This window comes from Mangifera indica, chromosome 5 (genome assembly GCF_011075055.1).
Source record: "Mangifera indica cultivar Alphonso chromosome 5, CATAS_Mindica_2.1, whole genome shotgun sequence".
NCBI classification, from domain to species: Eukaryota; Viridiplantae; Streptophyta; class Magnoliopsida; order Sapindales; family Anacardiaceae; genus Mangifera; species Mangifera indica.
Window position 1 is genome coordinate 11,720,712 of NC_058141.1, and position 22,694 is coordinate 11,743,405.

Consider the following 22,694-nt stretch of genomic DNA (forward strand, 5'->3'; position numbering starts at 1 on the left):
TTACATGACATGAAATAAAACGATACCAAATTAAGTTAAAAGATTGATAAATATGTATAAATCTTTAAATATATATAATTTATTAATTTATTTTTTATTAGGAACTTACAAGTGAAATGGTGTGATAATAATTGATGACATGTGAGTTGATATTGATGACATGCTAATCAACCATACTTAACACGTTATAGTCAAACAATATATAATACTTTAATAATTAATAATGTTATATATATTTATAATTAGTATCTATTCGAGTATTAATAATATGTTATTATTTTATTATTATTTAAAATCATTATATTATTAATAATATCAAATTGTTAATTATAATAGGTGCTCATAGCATTACTAGTGCCTCTCCCTGTAATAGAGTCACCAATTGGGTGAAAATATGTAGTTTAACAATTAAGGGGTACAAATTGATTTTCCTAAACATTGGGTGAAACAAATGAATGATTTACATTTTAAAAAACTTGTCTTATTACTTTTTTTTTTTTTTCTTTTAATTAACGAGCAAGCCGCTGATAAATGGCTGCTCCAAGCAGTTTGTTTCAGACTCGGAGTGGACCGAAACCACGACGTCACTCGTCGTTACTGCTCGTGGTGACGAAGTCTGCAGTTCACTCTAAGTAAGACGACAACTTTACTCAATGCAACGCCACACAACACAGTTTCAGGTCAGCTCCCACTTGGATCTTCTTCAAAATCAGTATTAGGGTTTTTAATTTCAAGTACGGTGTCTCGGACATGAAGAAACGGCGACTTTTAGCATCATCATCATCAAAATCAATCCCTCTCGATGTAATCTTCGACATTTTCACAAGACTCCCCTTCAAATCTGTGATTCGCTTCAGGTGTGTTTCCAAGCTGTGTTACTCCATCATTACCCATCCATTTTTTCCAAATTTACATGCTCTTCACTTTCCATTCAAACCCCTCGGCTTGCTCATCACCTGCCCCACCACGCTCCAGACAGGCCAGAGGTTTTTCTTCGTGGACTTTAACGGCGGAGTTGCCGTTAATCTCCTTACTGTCCGCCCTCGCTTCTCTCGTTACACTACCCACTCTGTTAACGGTTTAGTTTGTATGGATTTTGGCCTTGGCGCCACTATATGTAATCCTAGTATGAGTCAATTTGTTGATGTTCCATTAATTTGTTCGTTGAAGTCTCCGTTGGTAAATTCAACCTACTTTTGTGTTAATTCGTTTGGTTTTGACCCCGTTAGTAAGCAATACAAGGTTTTGAATTCTTGGGGTATTCCTGGTAGAAAAACGGAGTATAGGGTTTTCACATTGGGGACTAACTCATGGAGACTGCTTGACGGCGGCCCGCCTTACTATGCTGAACGCCAAAGCATTTGTGTCGATGGGATTGTGTATTTAAGGAGTAGTACTGTTATGTGTCGTGTGAAAAGAACTGTTTTGGTGGCGTTTGACTTGCAAACTGAGAGGTTTGGAGTGATTCCATTGCCTGAACGGGCTCCAGAAGATGGAAATAAGTCTGAATTGATCGTGTTCCTAGGGCGGCCGGGTATAGTTAATTATCAAACTGACAACACAAGTATAAGCGTTTGGATATTGCAAGATTGTTTTAATGAGGTATGGGTTAGGCTTACTTTTGTGTTACCTTTGAATTGGAATGGATTACAAGAGGATCAGAAATACATCATCGCGGGTATTGCCCCTACTGGCGAGTTCTTACTTGTACCCCAGATTTTATCAAGTCACATTTTTGTTGTTTATTATGATACTGAGAAAAACAGTTCAAGGAAAGTTGAAATATCCGGGCTTCCTGAGTATAAGCATAATGATTTATTTTCTAACATCCTTAGATTCACCTATTATGAGGAAAATGTTTTAACATTTAGGTAACTGCAAATGGCTTCCTGTTTCACTTTACTGTTACTTTGCTGGAAAGAATTGGGTTCTGCGGAGTGAAGAGAAGCTGCTATGCCAGGTAGTTGGGCTCAACTATAGGCAGTGCATTTTAGCGGTTCTGCTTTTGTTTTGTAATTTCATGTAGTAGATGTTCAAGGGTAATGGATATTACTCCATTCATCAACATTTTACAGTATTTTAGTATTTTTTTAATAATAAACTTAATAATTTTCGAGGACCTTCTTGCTTAATTTAAATATAATTTGGAGCCAATATGGGATGCTCACCATAGCTACTGCAGCTAATTGTGTTCTGCAACTGAATAAAATTTGCTCCTGTAATATTGATTGCATTTCATATAATGTTGTGTGGTTTTAATTTTTTTTTTTGGAATAATTGGACCCTGCCTACAGTGACTGCTCACAGGCTCGAACCCAGGCTTTTATTTTGAAAGTTCTAATAGTTTATCAATTTTGCCAAGTATTTGGGTCCTATGGTTTTAATTTTTGTAGTATAGGTTTTAGCTTCATTCCCTTCATCTCCTGGTAGCAACCGAAGTCTGAGCCATTTAATCCAAAGCAATTTTTTTGATTGGTGCAAGGCTTATATTATATTGTAAATCAATTTTTAAACTTATTCCTGTGCTAAATGCTTGAATTGTTAGAGATAAATATAATCAGTTTCTGATGAAGTTGTGAAAGCTAGTCTGCAAATTTCAGAATAGTCATTGCCAACACAATACTCACACTAAAAAAATAAAATTTAAATAATATTAACCATGCTAAAATGAATGGATAATGTTTTTCTTTGACTAGATTTCGGAGTTTCAGATGACTTTAATCTTTTTCTAATATAATTCAGTATTCCTTCTTAATTTATTACACATTCCTCTCTTCATTTTATGTAAAAAAAAATTAGAAGATTGAAAGAATGGCAAGAGTTTTTGGTCATAAAGAATGTTGCAGGAAAGAAGGATTTGAATGGGAAGTTTATCTGTCAGTATTTTACCTTAATTGTACTTTCTTTCATTTTTTTATGTTGGTATTTTTTTTTTTTTAAGGATGTTGGTACTCTTGGTATAGGAAGGAAAGAAAGGACGGAAAATGGGTAACAATAAAATTTAAACTAGATAGAATTTAAAATCACCTGTATTTTGCAAATTAAGCCGAGCTGCTTGCCTGTCTCTTACAGCTTGGTTAGTGTTCGATTAACTTATATTTGATTATTGTCAAACTGAGGTTGAGTTATTCAAGTGGTGAACTCAGATGAATTCTTTACACATTTTATGAAACCCTAACATAACACCACTTTAGAATTTGTAACGAGAGCACTCAAATGTCATTTTCCTACTTAAGATTTGTTAAAAGGATAAATTTTCATCTTTTAGGTTTCAAACAAATCAAATTTTCACTTATTATCTACTTCCATTAAAGCATTCTGTTAAGTGAAAGAATAGGAATTTCATTTTACATAAATTATTCTATTTTTTTCTCTTATTATTTTTATTTTTTTCCTTTATTTTTTTTATTTTCCTTCTTCAAAATTTGAGGGAAGACTATAATTTTTAAAAATATTTAAAGTATTAATGAAAATTTTTAGGGGGTTTGAAAATTTAAATAAAGTTTAAGAATATCTTTGAAATTTTTAAAATTTAAATGGAATAGGAAAGAAAAGATGAAAAATGAATAAATGTAAAAACAAAATTAGAGAGAGTTTTAAATCACATTTACTATGCAAATGAAGTAGAGCCGCTCACCAATTACTTATGGTTGGGTTCATATTGAGCTAGGGTTCTATTCGGTTATTGTCAAATTGAGTTCGAGTTATTTGAGTGGCAAACTTGGATTAATAAAATGAATTGGGCATATTTCATGAAACCCTAGCATAACACCACTTTCTCAATATGTAAGGTGAGCACCCAAATGTCATTTTCCAATAAGTAAAAGAGTATTCCCACCCAAGGTTTGTTGAAACGGCAAATTCCCACCCAAGGTTCGCTTTTTGAAATTGGGTGTGATTTAGTTATTGATTTCTTTGCAAGGTTGTTGAAGTTTAGGTTCTACAATGGTTTGGCGATTTATTTGGGCTGTTTGGTGTTTGTATTTGAATGATTGTACTGCTTCTTATTCATTGTAATTACCGAAATTGTATCATTTCAAAAACTTGTTCTATATTAATGTTTATAGTTTCCTGCAACTATTTTAATTATTGATACAAAGGAAAGTTGGGCTGAATCACTCATGCATTATTTGCATCTGGTGTTTTGATCTGCAATTTGCATGGTATTGTTGAGCATGAGAAAATTTTTTTAGTATTTGATTGCTGTTGTAAATTATAATGTGAAGGTCATGCTTGCTGTAAGTTTTGACAAACATATATCAGGGTTGAGACGAGTCCGAGTCAACAATTTATGTCTCTAACTTGGACATAAACCCACATCTTCTGAAATTTTTAAGTTTAAGCTTGAGTTTGAGTTCTGTATCTAACCTATAGAGTCAAGCTTAAGCCTGTTGATACTTCGCTTGGCTAGACTATAACCCGGTTCAAGTGGAAGCTATAAAGGTCTTCTGGAATCCTGATGTAGGTGTGATCTCTTAGTCGCAACCAAAGCCTTCTGCCTCTTAAGATCGCCTTCACCATTGTCGTTTTTCATGCTTATGATACAGTGAAGTTTGCCTAGCTAGCTCACAGCATTCAAACTTGGATTACTTGTTGCCTCCACTACCAACTTGAACCCAGTTCACCGGCAAAAAAAGCAGTTAGTTCAAAATAAACATGCCATTTTCATAAGCCAACTACAGAAGGAAATTTTTGCTACTTGTAAGATTTGCTCCCTTCATGAAAAATATACATGGAGAGTACGGCCTTCTATCATACCAAGCCCGTGAAGTGTGTTTTATGACCTTTGCTATGACTTGATGGCTAATTAATGCTTTCATCCACCACCAAAAGCAAGCTAGCTCCATGGGTAACACTACATTATAAACTCAGAATTGTCAGGCCAAGCATAACTTACCCATATCAATATATCATAAGATATTGATAAGATGGAAGGCATGAGGCACAGGAAAAATCATAATCTAATTGATGGATGATGGGCATTCCAACCCCAATAAAAGCGATAATCTCAAAACATAATGATAAACTTGAAAATATAACACAAAAGAGTTAAAATTGAATAAAAATAAAATATAGAGATCAATAAAAAATAATGAAATGAAAAAGGATCAATACAAAATTTTTGATATTATTTTAATATTTTAAATATATTAAACTAATAATTATTTAAAACTAAAAAGATATTAAAATAATTATTTTTCATTAAAAAAAAAAAAGTTAAACTCACAATTCTCAAACCCAATTAAGGGATTAGGAAACACTAGTTGACCCCCCCTTGAAAAGAGTGGATGCATGTACATGTACGGTTCAATTGGATGTGTAAGATTAACATGAACAAAATTGATTGATGGCAACCTTATAATAAATTAATAAGTAGAGGTACAATTTTTATAGCGACACTCAAATAACCCTAACACCCATAGCCTCCACTTTCACTACTACTAGTTCTAGTACTCTTGTTTATCGAATTTACATTGCATTGTTTAAAGTACCAAGAGCTAAAACACTTCACATGTTTTATCCATGACCTGTTTAATCTTCACACGTTTTTTTTAATTGAATAATTAATGTTCATTAAAGGTAATATTATCCTTAAAAAACCCATTTTCAGTATGTTTCTAGACATATATATAATCAATATATATTTTAAATACATTAATAAATATATATTTAATATGTATTATTATATGATTGAATAATTTTAAATTAAAAATATATATTTATTTATATATTCAAAATCAATATACATAATATTACTCATAATTAATATACTAAAAATCTTTAATTTAATTTAAATAAATTTCAAGTCTGCTGTCACAAAATCAACTCTCTAGATGATTAGGTTTCTAGATTGGAAGCATGTGTTTTGTATTAATGCCACCGCATTTGTCAATAAGTCAAATCATTCTATTTCTTGACAAACTTCCCCGAAAGATGCCATTTTTAATTCAAGGACCAAAATAATGATATTTAATATAATTTATCTAATAATATTGTCATTAACTCTCACATGAAGCCCCTCAACTGTGCAATGTTTAAATTAAAGTTGTTTTTAGAAAGCAATTTTATATCATTTTTAATTTATGATAAAAATAATATTTAATCAGATAATAACATATTATTAATAATATTTAAATTAATATTAATAATAAGTGCATGTAAAATTATTTTTAAAATAAATGTGTACTGCTTAGACCATTAATCTTCACATCATCCTTAATTTTTTTAATAGTACATTAACATAAATAATAAAATTATGGGTATATATATTTTAATACATAAATTGATTATATAAATAATGTATTATTATGTAATTAAATAATTTTAAATTAAAAATAAAATAATAATATATATAACTTTATTTATAAATATCAATATATTATTATTATGTGACTGGAATTTAGGATGTTTAATTTACACAAACATAAATTTTTATGGAGATTAGAAAAGATGAAGCGCGATGACAATAAACATATAATGTGATTGAGACTGGCCCTCACATCACAAGAATTTAGGAGTTAAGAGGAGGTTCAATTTACCCAAACATACATTTTTATGGAAATTAGAAAAGAAGATGAAGGACTTGGGTTTGCCAGTTTTGGCACTAATGGGTGAAATCAAAGTGTTTGATTGCGTGATGGCAACAAACTCAATTAAACAGCCGTACAAATGAAAATAATACCTCCAACCAACACGTACAAACAAACATGGGATGGGAGACTAGTATTAAGGACTGATTTACCTTTCCACCCACAGATAAACTATTTTATATCGCCATTAAAGTCGAATAATAGATATCATTATCTTATATAATGTAATATAATATAGATAAAAATAATAATATATATTATAAAATATATTAAATTAATATGATATAATAAGAGTGTATATGAGAAATCATAAAATTTTATAGATATTTATGATATTAAAATCATAAAAATATATGTATTTATTTTAGATATATAAATATATATTTATATGTGTTATCATATGATTAGATAATTTTAAATTAAAAATAAAATAATACTCAATCATATGATTATATATATATATATATAATATTACTTTTTTTTAAAAAATAGCATATCAATTAAATTTTTTTATTAAAATTTTATTATTTAAAAATTATATTATAATAAATATGATAGATATTTGATATATGATATAAAAAATTAAATTTTTGATATAAAATATGATATGTGATTTGATTTTTATGAATTTAGGGGTGTAAAAAATAATTTTTTTTACTTTGGTTAACAAGAAACCCTTACCAACTTTGAATCATTGTTTTTTGGTTTGGAATCTACTTTCGCTAAAATGACAACTTTAATCATCATTAAAGATATGCCAAATTGACTCTATTTCAAGAGAGGTGATACGATATTTTAATTTTATGACCTTAATAGTAATAATATAACAGAGTCAGTGAAGAAAATAGTGTCATGTTTTCAAACTTTGAGTATTTATAATATTTAGATATATACAGAACTCTAAAGAAAGATCTACTTGATAATATATATCATTCAAATAATAAATTAGAAAACCGTGTCCCATATTTTGCATGAACCTCTCCTGTAGCTTCTTCTACCTGTTAACTCTCTTTATTATTATTATTTTTTTTAATCTTAGCTAATTTATTTTCTCCATCTTCCCCTATAAATACCCACTGGTTTCTTCACTTTTATAAGCACGTAGATTCCTCCTAATCATCTCAAATATCTCTCCGTTTTCCTGTAGCTACATCTCCCATTTTCAACCCAACCATGTTGAGTTACATAATTTCACTCATCACCCATTTGAGATGGGTATACGAGTTCTTGTTTCAGCACTCTTTCTTCAGCCATCGCTTCCTCGAGGAGCCGGAGATTTACGAAGAAGGAAGCGTGGTCGTCCAGTACCACAGGCTGAATAATAGCAACGAAGGTGAAGAAGAATGCGCTGTGTGTCTATGCAAGGTCGAAGAAGGAGAAGAAATAAGAGAGTTGAGATGCCATCACCGGTTTCATAAAGCTTGTTTGGATAGATGGGTGGGATCATACAAACGTGTAAACTGTCCTCTTTGCCGTGATTCTCTGGCTTCAGCTCCGCCCATCATCGAGCTCGGAACGCAAACTCTGACGTTCAAGAAATTTAGCCGTGTCACTTCCAGTGAACGTGATTCATGGTGGTTAAGATAAATCTCAACATGAGTCACTCTTTACCTTACTTCAATCACTATAATATCAAGGTTGACAGGGGTAACTATTTCCTCGATACCAAAAATTATAAAAAAAAAAAAAGTTCTTCTCCGTGAATTTGGTTTCGTTTCGATCATAAGAATACTTATTATTGTTCTTGTAAATTTATATTAACATCAATAAATATTAAAAATTAAAAGTGTGTATGATTTAAATAATATTTTATTATTAAAATTAAAATATTATATTGAATATAAATTATCTAAAAAGTTATTAAAGATGTAAAATACTTATTATTGATTGATAAAATTTAGTCTGTATAAATAATTATTGTATATGGTGAGATGTAATAAAAGAATATTAATATATTATTTTATTTAAATATTTTTGATATAATTATTATAAACTATTTTTATGTTACTTATTATATTAATTAAAAATACTGTTGTTTTTATCTTAAAAAATTAATAAATAAAAATATAATTATAATAAAATCAAAATTACATTGTTAATTTATAATGCTTGAGGTGTATATAAGAATAAAATTACTATCTACTTTATTTATCACATCAATACAAATAATAAAAGATATATTACAAAGGTAATATTTCTTTGTTACAAATCAAACAACCCTTAAAGAAATGTTTAGTTGAAATTGATAAAGATTACTCCGATAATCTATTTTTTATTATTTACATTATTTTGTTTGATTTGTAAGAAATAAAATATTTTGATAATTTTATATTATTAATAATAAAATAACAAGTAATATAAAAGATAATTTTATTATTATATTCATCATAAATATTAAAAAATTATCAAAAATATTAATTTTATTGTAATTATATTTTATTTATTAATTTTTTAAAATAAAATTAATTATATTTTTAATTAATATAATAAATAACATAAAAATATTTTAAAAAATTATATTCAAAATATTTAAATAAAATAATATATTAAAAATTTTTATTAAATATAATATTTGTTTACACCCAACCACATCTTAATTGACCAAAAGTCAAAATATAAATAATTTTGTCGGATTGCTGTGTGTGTGGTCCTGTCCATGAAATTCTCCCCGAAAGTGGAGGAGACAAACCATGAGACTCTTTAGTCCTCTCATATGGAATAGTTAAGGAGTGGCATTTAATCTTATTAATTTTAAACAAATTTGTCTGTCTAATCTCTTTTCCTAATTAAGAATTTATTTGGGATCTCCCACTAATTACATGAGATTAGAGGGAGACATGCCCATCCTGATCAGCTTTCACAACGACCTTTCTTTTCCTTAATAAATCCCTTATGATAATCCCCCACATGCATACATAATAATTATTAATCATCATAGTTTAACGATATAAAATATCTTTCTCATATTTTACGTTACATTATAATTTTTTTTTTATTTTTTAAAAAAATTATATAATTTCTAAGTCTTTTTCAACTGTGCAATTTACTGATGAGTACATAATTTTCATTATTTTTCCTAATATGAGTTTTAACATGATAAAATACTAGTTTTTACTTGGTATTTCTCTTCTTTTTGTTTTTTTTTTTCTAAATTATAGTAAGAAAATAAAAATAAAAATAATACAATAAATTTATAAAATAAAATAAAATAAAATAAATCTAGATGGTATTGCTATAATAAAAAACACTATTTAGTTACATCCGTATATTATCTTCTGCTTTTTAATACCAAATGGCAAATCAACTTGAAACTTGAAAGGAGGAGAACCAAAGTCCAACTTTGAACAGTCGCAATCTATTGTACAGCTTCTCATTTTAACTGCTTTTTTTTTTTCGATGAAACTGACAGGAGACGAAAAAGACACTTCCTTCGAGCAATCATGGACGATTAATAAAGATGTGATCTTATAAAAGGCCAATGGAGATTTTCCACCTAAAATTTACCCTATTTTTTAAAATATATACATAGCAAATAAAATATATAAACCCTTTGTTTATAAGTTAATTTTTATTAAAAATAAAAATTAAATTATTATTTTACCTCTAAACTTTAAAAATTTATATCATTTTCTCCCTTTAATTTAGAAAACTAATAATTTTTTCTTTCATTTTCGATTGATTGTCATTTTTGCATTCAACCAACTTTTCCACTATTTTTTTTTCTCCTAACTGATGTTCCCACTGAATCCATCGTTGTTCATCTTCGTTCGACAAAGACTAATATTTTCATCTTTTTGACCAAACAAAGACATAACGGATTGATATCATAAGAATTTTCTAATGTTGATCCGTCAACTTCTTTTGATGTCTATTCATCAACTGAATGAAGACGATTTATCTTGATCCAACCGAAGAGACCAAGACGATGTCATCTTTGTCCAATGAAATCGATGTGATGGGAAGGCAATCGATTGTCGGAGATGAAAGAAAAAACCTTGAGAGAGAATATAGTTTTTTAAAATTTAATAATAGGAGAGAGAAAATTATTAATTTTTTAAATTAAAAAAGAAAAATAATATAAATTTTTTGAGTTTTAAGGTTTACGGGTAAAATTAAGATTTTATTTTTATCTCTCACAGAAATTAACTTATGAGTAAATATTTGACTTTTTTAACTATTATAAATATATTTTTAAAATTAAGTTAAACTTAGTTGAGAAATAGTCCTTCGGCCCTTATAAAAATATAAAATTTTCTTAATATTAAAAAATAAATCTTAAAAATATCTGAAAAAACCCCCTTGAAATCAACCAATAAAAACTATCTTATAAAAATATAAATTTTTTCTTAATGGTTCTAGAAAATGGTTAAATTCTTGAAATGTAATAATCTCTTAATTATTTTATTATAAATTTGTAATTATGAGTTGTACTGGATAATATTATTTTAAACCCATTATTGGATTGTTACTGTATATATATTGAAGAAAACCTAAATAATAACACGTAGATTTTGTCCAAAAAATGCAGTCATGGAAGCAGGTGGAAAACGTGTTTATGTTTTCGAAAAGACTGATTTTTATATACGTATTTTTTTGTTATAATTTTTTTATATAAATAATAATTTTATTTTAAAGTTTAAAACAATATTATAACCATTTGAAAATATTAATAGGGTTTAAAGCATTTAACTTTACGGAAAGGGGTTATGAATTGTGAGAGAAAAAAAAAACGGAAAGCTCGTGCAATGCATGGAAGGAGATGTTAACTACTAAAATGGCGAAAAATAATTATGGAAACAAACAAAAAATAAATGGGTGTGAGAAGGAGACAAACTGTTCTGGATGCACTCTTCTCTCTGATTTTTATTGGTTCCTCCTATCAAATTTATAGAGGAAAATTAACAGACTGGCGGTTAGCAGACGTTCGTTATTATAAAAATTTAAATATTTCATCGTTTAAATTATTTTAAATGGGAGGATTGATGATGTATAAAAAATGACTGTTACCTGATCTTCGGAGATAAATAAATAAATCTTCGGATGTTAGACTAAAGTTTCATATTTCACTTGTATCGTGTTATGCCATGAGACTCGTATCGTATATTTTAGGATACAAATACTTGGTCTCGTTAATACAAATTAATATTAATAAATCAGATTTTGATACAGCTTCATGAATTACACTTGCATCTTTGACTCGGAAAAAAAGATTGTATTGTACTAGTTACAAGAGACCTACAATTTCGAATGCCATTATATAGCCTTCGCTAGCCATCCGGGCAATTTAAGCGAAGGTCTCATCCCCAGTAGTCTGGTAAGAAATACAGTGTACAGTAGATGGAGAAGGAGCACAAAGAATCCGCAATTCAGTATGACCTGGTGATCAGAAGATCAGTAAGCTTTTTTAACCAAATATAAATGAGGGTTAAAATTAGGTGGGAGTGTAGTGAAAGATACCAATGTTCCAAATATGGCATATATCACATTCATTGATGGAATTATATTAACACCTGTGGCAGAGAAAATGAATGTTTATGGTGATCTGCAAGTGTATGAGAGAACTCAATGAATCAATCCCCGATATCAAATCAAACAAAATCAAAGAGAGGAGCAAAATAATCACCAATGCAAGTATATTTTCTCTTATTAAGAAGGAGGATGTCGTAATATACCCCATTGCACCGGCTGAACGTGCCTGAATTTTTTAACAAATGCCACTGTGGTCAGAAATTTGAAAAAGAAGGGCTTTGGTACCAACACAAGTAAGGAATTCAAGGAACAAGGGAGCAAACACTACAATGGTGCACAAGAAAATGGAAAGACCCCAATTTGTCCCCATCCTGGAAAGTTGCACCAAGAAAATTGAGCAGTTACTAAACAAGTTTGATCAATTTCGAATGACTAGCTTTGGAAAAAAAAAAAAAAAAAATCTCAATTCCAAGGGTGAGAAGCATGCCAAAGAGTATAAACTGTTTTAAAAATATCACACTGATGAGATGAGACAACAGGGCAACTTAAATGGATTTCTTGGCTCTAATCATTCGACCAACTTTGCTGAATGCAGTAGAATTAGATGCTGCTAAGTTACCAAACGTTAATATCAATCTAAGAAAATTAATGCAAGTTGAAGGACATGTAATTTTTTAATAGTACTAATAAAGCTAAAGAATAATAAAATGGCCATTCAAGGTATTTAAGTTATTGATATTCACAAAAATTACCAAAATTGTTTAGGTGAGAAAAATATGAAAATTTTGGTTAAAATCTGAACTTTAAAAATTGCATCACAATCTTTATGTCTGTTTTTTTTAAAGGATCCTAAGGGAGGACTAGACATATTTAAACAAGAAAAATAAGTACAAAATCATTTGATATTCATAATTTGCAGGATGGCGTCACATACCTCCACAGAGAACCCATTGTAAAACCAAGCACACCATGCGTAAGCTAAAGAGGAAAAAAGCAAGGACAAAATCATTCATTCTGCTTAGGAAATCAGAAAATGGAATTCCATTCATGAGATATAATAAAAATGAGAGCCATTGCCCCAGAAAGTAGCTCAAAAGTGAAAAGGCATCATATTATCCTTGCAGTCATGGCATATATAGCTCAAAGCATTCATTTCCACAGACTAGAATTCCTCATTATTTCACAGTCCTCTAAACCAACATCAATTTATTCCACAATTTTCAACATCATTTTACACCTCTTCTGCTCAGATAAAATCCACATGAATAGTAGGAAATTCTTGGTAACAATTATAGGAAGTAGGAAGTTCAGTAGCATCTTATATCTTTGCATTATAACAAACTCATCACTGACTATAAAAAGGCCACGAATTTCCAAGAGCTCAAAACAATTCGAAAGCAACAAAAGAAATCAAAAAAAAAAGATTTCTTTTTCCTTCTAATTTTATTAGAAGGCAAATATTGATGGAGAGCTGCTAAGAATTTTTTTACTGGACTTATACATTCCAAGAAGAAGTTTAAGAACTTTAGGTACATTCATGGCCTCATCGGGATGTTGATAAATACGATTTTACTCTTTTAATTATTTTACTAATGGTCATTATAAGATATGGAGATATATAAATAAGAAGATGAAGATTATTTGATCCTATTAAAAATAATTTATGTAGACTTATATTTACCAACAAAGGTGGTAATATCTAATTAAGTCATTTTAAAATGAAAAAAAACTATAAACAATTACAAACTGTTACTTCTATTTGTATAAATAAGTGTACATAATTTATATATACACGTAGTTTTATTATCTCATAAATAGATAACCATTTCACCCCCATAGTTAACATAACCCACAAATACAGAAATTGCATTCTTCATCATAAAATTTACATATGTAAATGATTAAATTTTCTGAGACGTGGCTGTGTTCACATGGACAGGAAAACACAATTTAAACTTTAGATAACAATTACTTTATAACACAAGATTAGAAATGTCAACAATCAACTCTAAAACAGAGCAATTCAAACACACCATCTTCATATATATGGTCACAAGCCATTATGTGAACGTCCATACCTAATAGGATTCCAGTAGTAATGGTGTACAAAAGACAATGTTAAATATCCCAACCAGAATGCCCATCAACAGCAACCTTAGATTGTCGAATCTTGGCCAAGTGCTTTTTCCCATTAAGGTGACTAAACATGATATCCATACTAGCGCAACTTACATTGCAAATGGTGCAGCACCAGAGGGTCCCTTTAAGCTCAACACATTTATACTTCTGGTCATCTGGTTGAACTTGCACTGGCTTCTGCTTTGGTACTTCACAATCTTCGGATTTCTTGTCCTCTGGAACAGGGGAAACTTTGCTTTTTGATGGCTGGTTCTTTGCTTTCAGCTGCTCCTCGCACAACTTGTGTTGTCTTCCCTGAAGATGCAACTTCAGTATTGCTTCACAAGGGGTTGTAACTTGGCATAAACTGCAAGTCCACTCCTGCTGGACTTCGTTAGAAACTGGTATTTCAGAAACCTCACTTCTCGTTGCTGTTGTTGCTGAAACTCTTTTAATTTCCTCAGGTTCAGATTTCTTGTTCTCAGACAGGAAAACACAATGTTCTTTCAAACCATCCTGCTAATAATAGTATATTGAAAAATAATATTCAATCATATTGCTTTTTATTGTAGCATAAGCTTAAGAAAATAAGTAGAATGAAAGAAAAAAGAGAAATAAGTAGCACATGGTGAAATAAATGGTAGGATACTAAATATTATCAAACCAACACTTTTAAGCTCATTCATTATATATGTGCAATATAATTTTCCCACTAAACAACTGCTTTGAATGGCATCAAACTCTTTCCTAAGGATATTTCAATTAATTAGTACCCATTCCCAAATCGATTTTCCCTTGGCAACCTCTTTTTCATTTTTCAGTAAAGTGTGATTGTGTGTGAGATAAATAAACTAAGTCCCCTTAGCATGTCCTCCACGACTTGGAATCAATGGTTGAATGTTACCAGTCAGAGTAGTTCAGAGAGGCAAACCAAGTGCATGCTTATCGGCCCTAAAAAACATACACCGTTTCATTTTAGGACTCATATATAGTGGCAGGAAATCTAACCCATACTATAAGTGGGTCCAGGTGTATGATTCCCACCTTGAGGTCATATGCCTTAACCACTAAATGAATACCCAAAGATGCTTCCTTAGTCATTTCCACATCAAATTCGCTAAAAAAATTTATGTGAGATCAAATGCAGTCTAATTACCTGCTTGGCCATTTCTGTCTTCTCTGCTACTTCTACAGCTTTCATATCCTTGTGGACAACATTAATGGGCTCTTCACACTTCAACTGAGCTTTCATATCTTTCTGGACAACATTAATGGCGTCTTCACACTTTGACTGAGATTTCATATCCTTCTGGACAACATTAATGGACTCTTCACACTTTGACTGCATAAAGGAACAAGGATTAGCTCCTTCAAGACGTAATTAGTAAACTATTTGGCACAGTCTTTCTCAACAATAATCAAATAACCAAATCATCATAAATTAATATATACATTGATCAACTAAAGTGTAACTTCACATGCAGCAGAAGTTCACTCCTACTGGCCTTTTTAAGAAACTGGTGTATTAGAAAATTCAACTACTTGCTGCCATTTTTGCTGATGTTACTACAATTTCGTCAGGTTAAAATTTCTTGTTCTTAGAGTGAGCAAGACCAGGCCCTGTTAGATTAACCTGCTAATAAGGAATGGAGGAAAAGATTGTTCAATCATATTATGCTAACATTAGCAAAAGCCTATGAAAACACATGGAGTAAGCAAAAAGAGAAATAAGTAGACTATAAGAATATATAATATTCATATGTCTATGATCACGAGAACAACGTTATTGAAAATTCTCTAACACTGAAGTTTTAAGCTCATTCATCACTCATGTACAATATAGTTTCCCACAAAATTACAGCAGCCAAGAGTATCAGCATATGTCCTGTGTATTATGACTTTGATAAGTCCCCTATCTCAATTTGGCTTTTCTTGACAATTAGCCATTAATAACTTGGAAATCAATTTGAGAAGAACTTATACCTGCTTGGCTTTAGCCACTTCCTTTTTCTCTGTTGCTTCAAAGGCTTTCACGTTTTTCTGCAGGATATTAATAGGCTCATTGCCCTTGGACTGCATCAAGGAAAAATGATTAGCTCCTTAGAAAGCTAATAAGTAAAATTATATGCCCCACTCTTTGTCATCAATACATCCTTGTCACTTCGTAATGATAAAAATACACATTATAATATATACATCGTGCAATAAAAAGTTACATTCATCGTGCTAATGCTACAATCACAACACATACATAACCCTACTACTACAATATAAAAACTTTTTGCAAAATTAGGCTTTCTGATATCTTCAACAGAAGTAGTGAGGCTTAGGGAAAACAAGGGGTGGAAAGCCAGACTTGACAGCGTGCATGATGCGTCCACTGCATCTGATAACTTCATTCCATAAATTCTATAATAAATGTTGACATTAGACCAATGCAATCTAATAATTAAGCGGATAAACACTTGATGTCACATGAACATATGTAAACATACAACATATATAAGTTAAACATGCGCACACACACAAATATTAAATTAGAATATCTTATGAAATTCTGATATATAGCAAATAGTTCCAAATTAGAACCTAATTGAACTCATACCTTGTTAGCAGCAGTTTCATGCAACAACTTTAATAATTCATGCAAAGTTTCACCTACATTCTCTTTTTCCTGTCTCTTTTCCTCAGCAACAACTTTAATTCTGGTGGAAAAGTACTCCATCCTCTCCTTGAACTGGTTGATAAGGTCTTCAACATCCAAAGAGATGCACGGATGAAGAACATGTTTGTAGACATAGTAAGCACCGTCAAAGTTTGACAACACCAACCAGCAGAAGATTACCAGCTTTATGTAAGGCCACAAAAATGGTAGCCTGGTATGCGATTAAGACAACAAATGAAAAAGTAAAAACGAGGGCAATCAATTTATTAAATTTGCTTAAATAAATTAGTAATGGCATTTTCATCCCATTGCCCATATTTCAAGGATTGACTAGCTATGAGCAAATTGAGGACATTTATCAAGTAATCAAATTAAAAAATACAAGACAAAAGGTTTGATTGCATGCAAAATGGAACCCAAGATATAGTAGTCAACTTTAATCAGAAATAGAGAGATATACAGGAGAGTAGTAAAATTACCATTCGAGTAGCCTCACAAAAGCACCTTCAAAGAGAAAGGTTAAAGAAAATAAAATCCAATAAGCAACCAACTTCCTAAAATCTGAGGCTGAATCAGTCTCAATTGCCCGTATAGAGGCATATCTGTAGAAACAACAAAATCACCATCATCATCCAATCAAAGCACCACTAAAATGAATGTGAACAGAAAAAGAAGTTGCAAATTCTTTTAACATCAATTTCCCAAGTAAATAAAACAAAAAACAAGGTAAACTCTTACAGTGGATAAACCAAAGCAGAGATGGTCCTGCAAAGAGTAACTCACAGACAGTGAGAAACAATACAAACATTCAATTAAAGAACAAAAATCATTCAAACTGCAGCAAAAAATAGATACATACCAGGGAACAACATAAAAGCATTTTATTACAAACTGCAAAATAATAATAAAGCCCATGTTTCATTCGATCACTTTGAGTAGTTAAAATTCGGAACTTGCAGTCGGAGAGCGAGTTGTTCAGATGAAGTCAACAGAACGGTCAACCAGATATTGGAAACAAGTAAATGACCATAAAGAAAGTGCCTCGATCATTCAGAGGGCTTTCTCCTCTACAACTCGCGAGTGCACGCCAGCATTTGTACTCGCTTTAACATACCGCCACGAAAGCTAAAGACAAGTTATTGAGCCGCAGCATGGGCGAGTACATATATGTGTGGAATGTTGGAGATTCGCTGTACGAACAGAAAGATCTGTATAATACATGTCCGTACATCCATTTACGCGGCTTAGTTAAAACCAAGGAAAGTATATGCGCATTAACGGGAGCAAAAATGGAGATGCGGGGTATCGATCCCCGTACCTCTCGCATGCTAAGCGAGCGCTCTACCATCTGAGCTACATCCCCATTTTTGGTATTCTCAGTTTTCTGCATTAATTAATAATTTATTTTTCAATATTGATTTTCTTTTTATTTGTTCCGTAATTTCAGCCATAATTAACTTACAATAAAACACCCTCAAGCCTTAACATCCTTTAAATTTTTCATCGGTGAACTTGAATTAATATATATATATGTGTGTGTGTGTGTTTTATACACACAAATAAAAACAATTATAATATATTATTATATAATTAAATATTATTTTATTTTTAATTTAAAATTATTAAATAATATATATTTATTTATATACATAAAATTAATATACACAATTTCATATGAATGGGGTAGTTGAATACATTAATTAATTTTCAGGTTGATTAAAGGCAAGTTAAGAAAGTATAGCGTTAAGACTATAAAAAAATAAGTTTGAGGAGAGAGAAAAAAAAAAAAAAAAGAAACTCCACGTTGGGTGATCTAATCATTGTCAGAGGAAGAGAATTTATTTATTAGGTTAGGGTGTAAAAAGTCAAGGGGAGAATCTTTGGTTGCAGAAGTTGAGCGCGACATATATCTGCCTTGAGTGGGGGAGAGGTGAGTCAGGTGACACATGTAGATAGACTTGATTGCCTGAATTGAGCGGAGTGGTGTGGAGTGGAGTGGAGCATGCCTCTCATCAGCATCATTGCCCATGTAACCCCCTAAATCCATCACAACTGTTACTAAAGGAGAGGAATACTTTGTTTGTCTTCCTTCCGGCGGGTTCGTGTATTATTAGATTTGTCGGTGGGACACGTGCTTAAGATCTAACAAGGAAAACGATATAATGTAAGACGTGTTTCATGAAATCATGATGCAATGTCAAACAGGGTGGACAAATTAATATGCCGACTTTGTTCGGCGGCACCTTGCTTTTGATACATTAACTTCCCATTTCCTTGTAAATGTTAGGCTGACTGTCTACTTCCCACCATGTGTTATTCTTTAAATTTGAAAAAGTTTATTTATTTGGATTTTATTTGTTTTTATTAATAAAAGTCATTAAATTAAAAAAAAGGGTTAAATCAACACTTTTTTTTAATGATATATTTTTTTTAAACAAAGAAAGAGGTGCGAAAGCAAATTATCGACGAGACCATTAAGCAACCCATGCATGTTCAACCAAAATCCACTACCAAACAATTTAAATTCGGCCATCCAAACACCAATCAACAACATGACATAATCATTAATTATCACAACACAAACAAATTCGTCTTTTCACCCAACTCATCTATGAGGAAAATTGGGGTTTTAACGGGGTTTTTGGATCAAGTTTTGGAGTTGGATTGGATTGAAAAGAGGAGCAAAACTCGAAGAACAAAGAGTGAAGGTTTTGATGGGGTTTTTGAGAGAGAAAAAAAGAAGATAAGAAGATAAGTGAGATCATGGCAATGTGTAGAATGGATTTGGTTTTGAAGATGGGAGGTAAAAGAAAGATGAATAGAAGAAGTAGGAAAAGTTAAAAGTTTGGAGCAAAATGATATTCTTCAATGAATGACGGACAAATAAGTAGATTTTTAAAATTTAAAAGGTTAAAATCATTTAATTAAAATTTAGGTGAAAAATATATATTTAGTCTAAATATTAATATAAATTTAAGTGAGACTTGTTGACTAACAAGGAAATGAATTCATACTCCATCAATCAGGAAAAAGAAAAAAAAAAGCTCTTCAAACATTAAAAAAAAAAAAAAGAAAAGGGATTTGATGAGGAACTTTTGTGAAGAAAAAGGTAACCAATAATTTTGTATAAGAAGTTTGGTATGCTATGATGTGAACTGAACTGATGTTATAGATTTTGATCTAAGCTAACTGTTGTTACTACTCGAGAATGAACAAGGAGAAGAGACATAAGAGATTTGAAGTAATTTTGCCAAAAGTCAAGACTAATGACAGAAAGTAAAGAAAATCTTGCCAAGAGGACCACAAAAACCAGTGACAGACTGATGGGATTTAAACCAATAACCTGGACTATGGATAAATACTGGCAAATTCATGCATTAGCATTAGCTACGTTGCCAGACTTGATGGATCAAAGCAGATTTTTTTTTAATTTAATTTTTCTTTACTCAATTTGATGTTGCAGTCTCTTCCCCACACAATTATACCTTCGGCAACAGCAACTAGTGCTTTCTATATCACTGTTTTTTCTTCTTTCCCCACTGTTAATTTTTTCTTTTTAGGAAAGAAAACGTAAAGTTGACGATTCTCTATGCCGCTCTATCTTTACTACCTTGCTTCCTTACTTCAAAATCTTTACTTTATCTCTCCCTCCTCAACTTCTCTTTTGATTCATCTCCATTCTTTATCTTGCTTTCTTATATACCTATAATTTGAATCCATTAAAGTAGGGAAGCAATGAAAGATAGAGGTAAAGCCGTGGAAGTATACAGGAATGAGTTTTTCTCAGATTATAGTTGTTCATCAGATCTTGCTTGCAGGAAACATCCTCAGTCTTCTTCAGTTGGCATATGTGCTTATTGTCTTAAAGATCGTTTAGTGAAGTTGGTGTGCTCAGATTGTGGAGAGCAGCGTCTCTCTTCATGCTCTTGCTCTGAAATCTCTTCCAATCGCAATTCTTGCACTGTTGAGGTGGGCAGTGTTGGCCGTGTTTCGTTTCTCATTGAAAATGACAAGCAAAACGAAGTTATTGCATCAAATCAAAACTCTAAGCCCAGAAATAGCACCGGAGAGAAATCGGAAGAAGTTATCTTGCTCAAGAGAAGTAACAGCAGCTGTGTTGAGATAAAGAAAAAGAATGGCTTGTGGAGAATTGGAAGGTTGTTTAGAAAGAAAAGAGACAAAGATAATGGCAAAAGTGTTGGTAGGTTCGATGAGAAAAGTGATTTATGGGTTGTTGATTATATGGGTACTGTGTCAAGGTCCAGGTCTCTTTGTAGCTTCAGGGGCGGTGGGCTTTTGGGTTCAGAAGACGGTGGGGATTTGATGAGTTATTCCGGAGCCAGGAGTTCAATTTCAGCTGCTAGGAGTTCTGGGGTCAACAATGGTCCACTCTTTGATCCAGAAAGAAGAAGTGGCTTCAGTGAAGCTGAGCCAAGGAAAAGTGGGTTTGATAGTGAAAGGAGAGAGAGTTCAGCAGTAGAATCTGATCAATTTGGCAGTGATTTTAAGGGTATGAGAAAGGCTAGTCAAACGGAGGTTGACGGTGGTGGTGGTGCTAATAGACGTGTGTTTTCACTTAAAGAAAGTTGCTCTACTGGTGGGGAAGATTCAGGTTTTATTGATCTGAAATTTGATTTTCCATCAGAATCTATAGGGGATTATCGTCTGTTCCCTGCTGTGAAAATGGGAGTTCTGCAAGATTCAAACTCAGCTTTTGGCAGCATGAGAGGCTGTGATTATCAGTTTTTGTCACATGATCAGGGCGGAGATTCCTGTGGTGGTGGGGATGAGATGTTGTGTCACAGTGGTTCATGTAGAATTACAGTGAATGAAAGAGGGATTAAAAAGAGCGGAAAAAGTTTCAAAGGTTGGAGATGGATTTTCAAGCAGCATTCAAGTTGGATTAGTGGTAGGAAGAAAGATCATGAAGATCTTATGGTGAATCCATCATAAACATTATTTATGTAGTTTAATTAGGCCAATCTTAATTAAAATCTATATCATCTGTGTCATGCTCTCTGTTTTTGGCCAGTCATGTAGAAGTAGTTATGTTGATTAAGCAAATGTTCATACCAAAAAAATAAACTAACAGGTTTCTGTTTGTATCTTGCATGGCTTTACCCACATAAAAAGAAGGTAATAAATGCTAGGCGTAAAAGAAAGTGAATTTATTCACAATGGAACTAAAAGAATTTGTTTGGATTTAAAACCTATTAATATCATATCAAGAGTATACTCTTGACTTATGTAGTATAATAATATCTAGTGTGATTGGTTTGACTCTGAATAAACGATCTAACAAACAAAAAGAATCTGACGAATTCCTTTTTATAAAAATAAAGTGAGAGGAGTAAGGTAAAGTTTGGTGCTTCAATAGAGCTTTAATTTGGTAGGTGGAAGCGTCGAAGGTACAGAGGATGATGCTGGGTGAAATAAGTATTAAAATAGAATGTGGAAATGGGAAGGTATTGGCTGTTCATGATTATGCTTCACATGAATACAACATACCCACTTGCATTGCATCCACATTTAGTGTGTAAGATTGCCCTATATATTAGTAAGCCACTCACTTTTTCATTATTTGTTTTGTTGTCGGGATTGTTATTATTCATGTCAAATGAGTAGAAGGCCAATTAGTTATGATGGAAAATAATGCTAATTTGATTTAGATAATACTATATACATAAATAATGAGTGTAAATTTGTGTATAAATTTAGATATCTTATCATATAGTTAGATGTAACTATATTATGACTTAAGACAAATAACTATTTTCGACCAGAACCTACCTTCAAATTGGGCGTCAGGAAACCATTAACAAACTCCAAGGAGGAGGACATGAGTACATGCA

At 31.4% G+C, this 22,694-nt stretch overlaps 3 protein-coding genes and 1 non-coding gene across 7 annotated transcripts; 2 read left to right on the forward strand and 2 right to left on the reverse strand.

Moving 5' to 3' along the window:
- The first annotated feature begins 536 nt into the window (after window positions 1–536).
- LOC123217476 (F-box protein DOR-like) lies at window positions 537–2,119 on the forward strand. Its single transcript, XM_044638524.1, has one exon. The coding sequence runs from the start codon at window positions 751–753 to the stop codon at window positions 1,873–1,875; it is 1,125 nt and encodes a 374-aa protein (XP_044494459.1). The 5' UTR covers window positions 537–750; the 3' UTR covers window positions 1,876–2,119.
- Window positions 2,120–14,015: 11,896 nt separating this feature from the next.
- Window positions 14,016–17,954, reverse strand: LOC123217393 (receptor expression-enhancing protein 2-like). Of its 4 annotated transcripts, none has more exons than XM_044638404.1 (7): window positions 17,702–17,954; window positions 17,581–17,607; window positions 17,322–17,444; window positions 16,840–17,053; window positions 16,161–16,250; window positions 15,334–15,519; window positions 14,016–14,696 (listed from the first exon to the last, which is right to left on the reverse strand). In XM_044638404.1, the coding sequence occupies exons 1-7, from the start codon at window positions 17,755–17,757 to the stop codon at window positions 14,178–14,180; spliced, it is 1,215 nt and encodes a 404-aa protein (XP_044494339.1). In that variant the 5' UTR covers window positions 17,758–17,954; the 3' UTR covers window positions 14,016–14,177. The 4 variants fall into 4 exon arrangements, with proteins under 4 accessions (XP_044494339.1, XP_044494336.1, XP_044494340.1 ...); XM_044638401.1 differs by having other exon boundaries at window positions 16,783–17,053; window positions 17,702–17,951; XM_044638405.1 differs by having other exon boundaries at window positions 14,016–14,693; window positions 17,702–17,949.
- Window positions 17,955–18,132: 178 nt separating this feature from the next.
- TRNAA-AGC lies at window positions 18,133–18,205 on the reverse strand. The gene has a single exon. It is a non-coding gene; the product is annotated as a tRNA-Ala (tRNA).
- Window positions 18,206–20,216: 2,011 nt separating this feature from the next.
- Window positions 20,217–21,947, forward strand: LOC123215964. Its single transcript, XM_044636290.1, has one exon. It carries the CDS (start codon window positions 20,578–20,580, stop codon window positions 21,793–21,795), a length of 1,218 nt encoding a protein of 405 aa, XP_044492225.1. The 5' UTR covers window positions 20,217–20,577; the 3' UTR covers window positions 21,796–21,947.
- The last annotated feature ends 747 nt before the right edge of the window (window positions 21,948–22,694 follow it).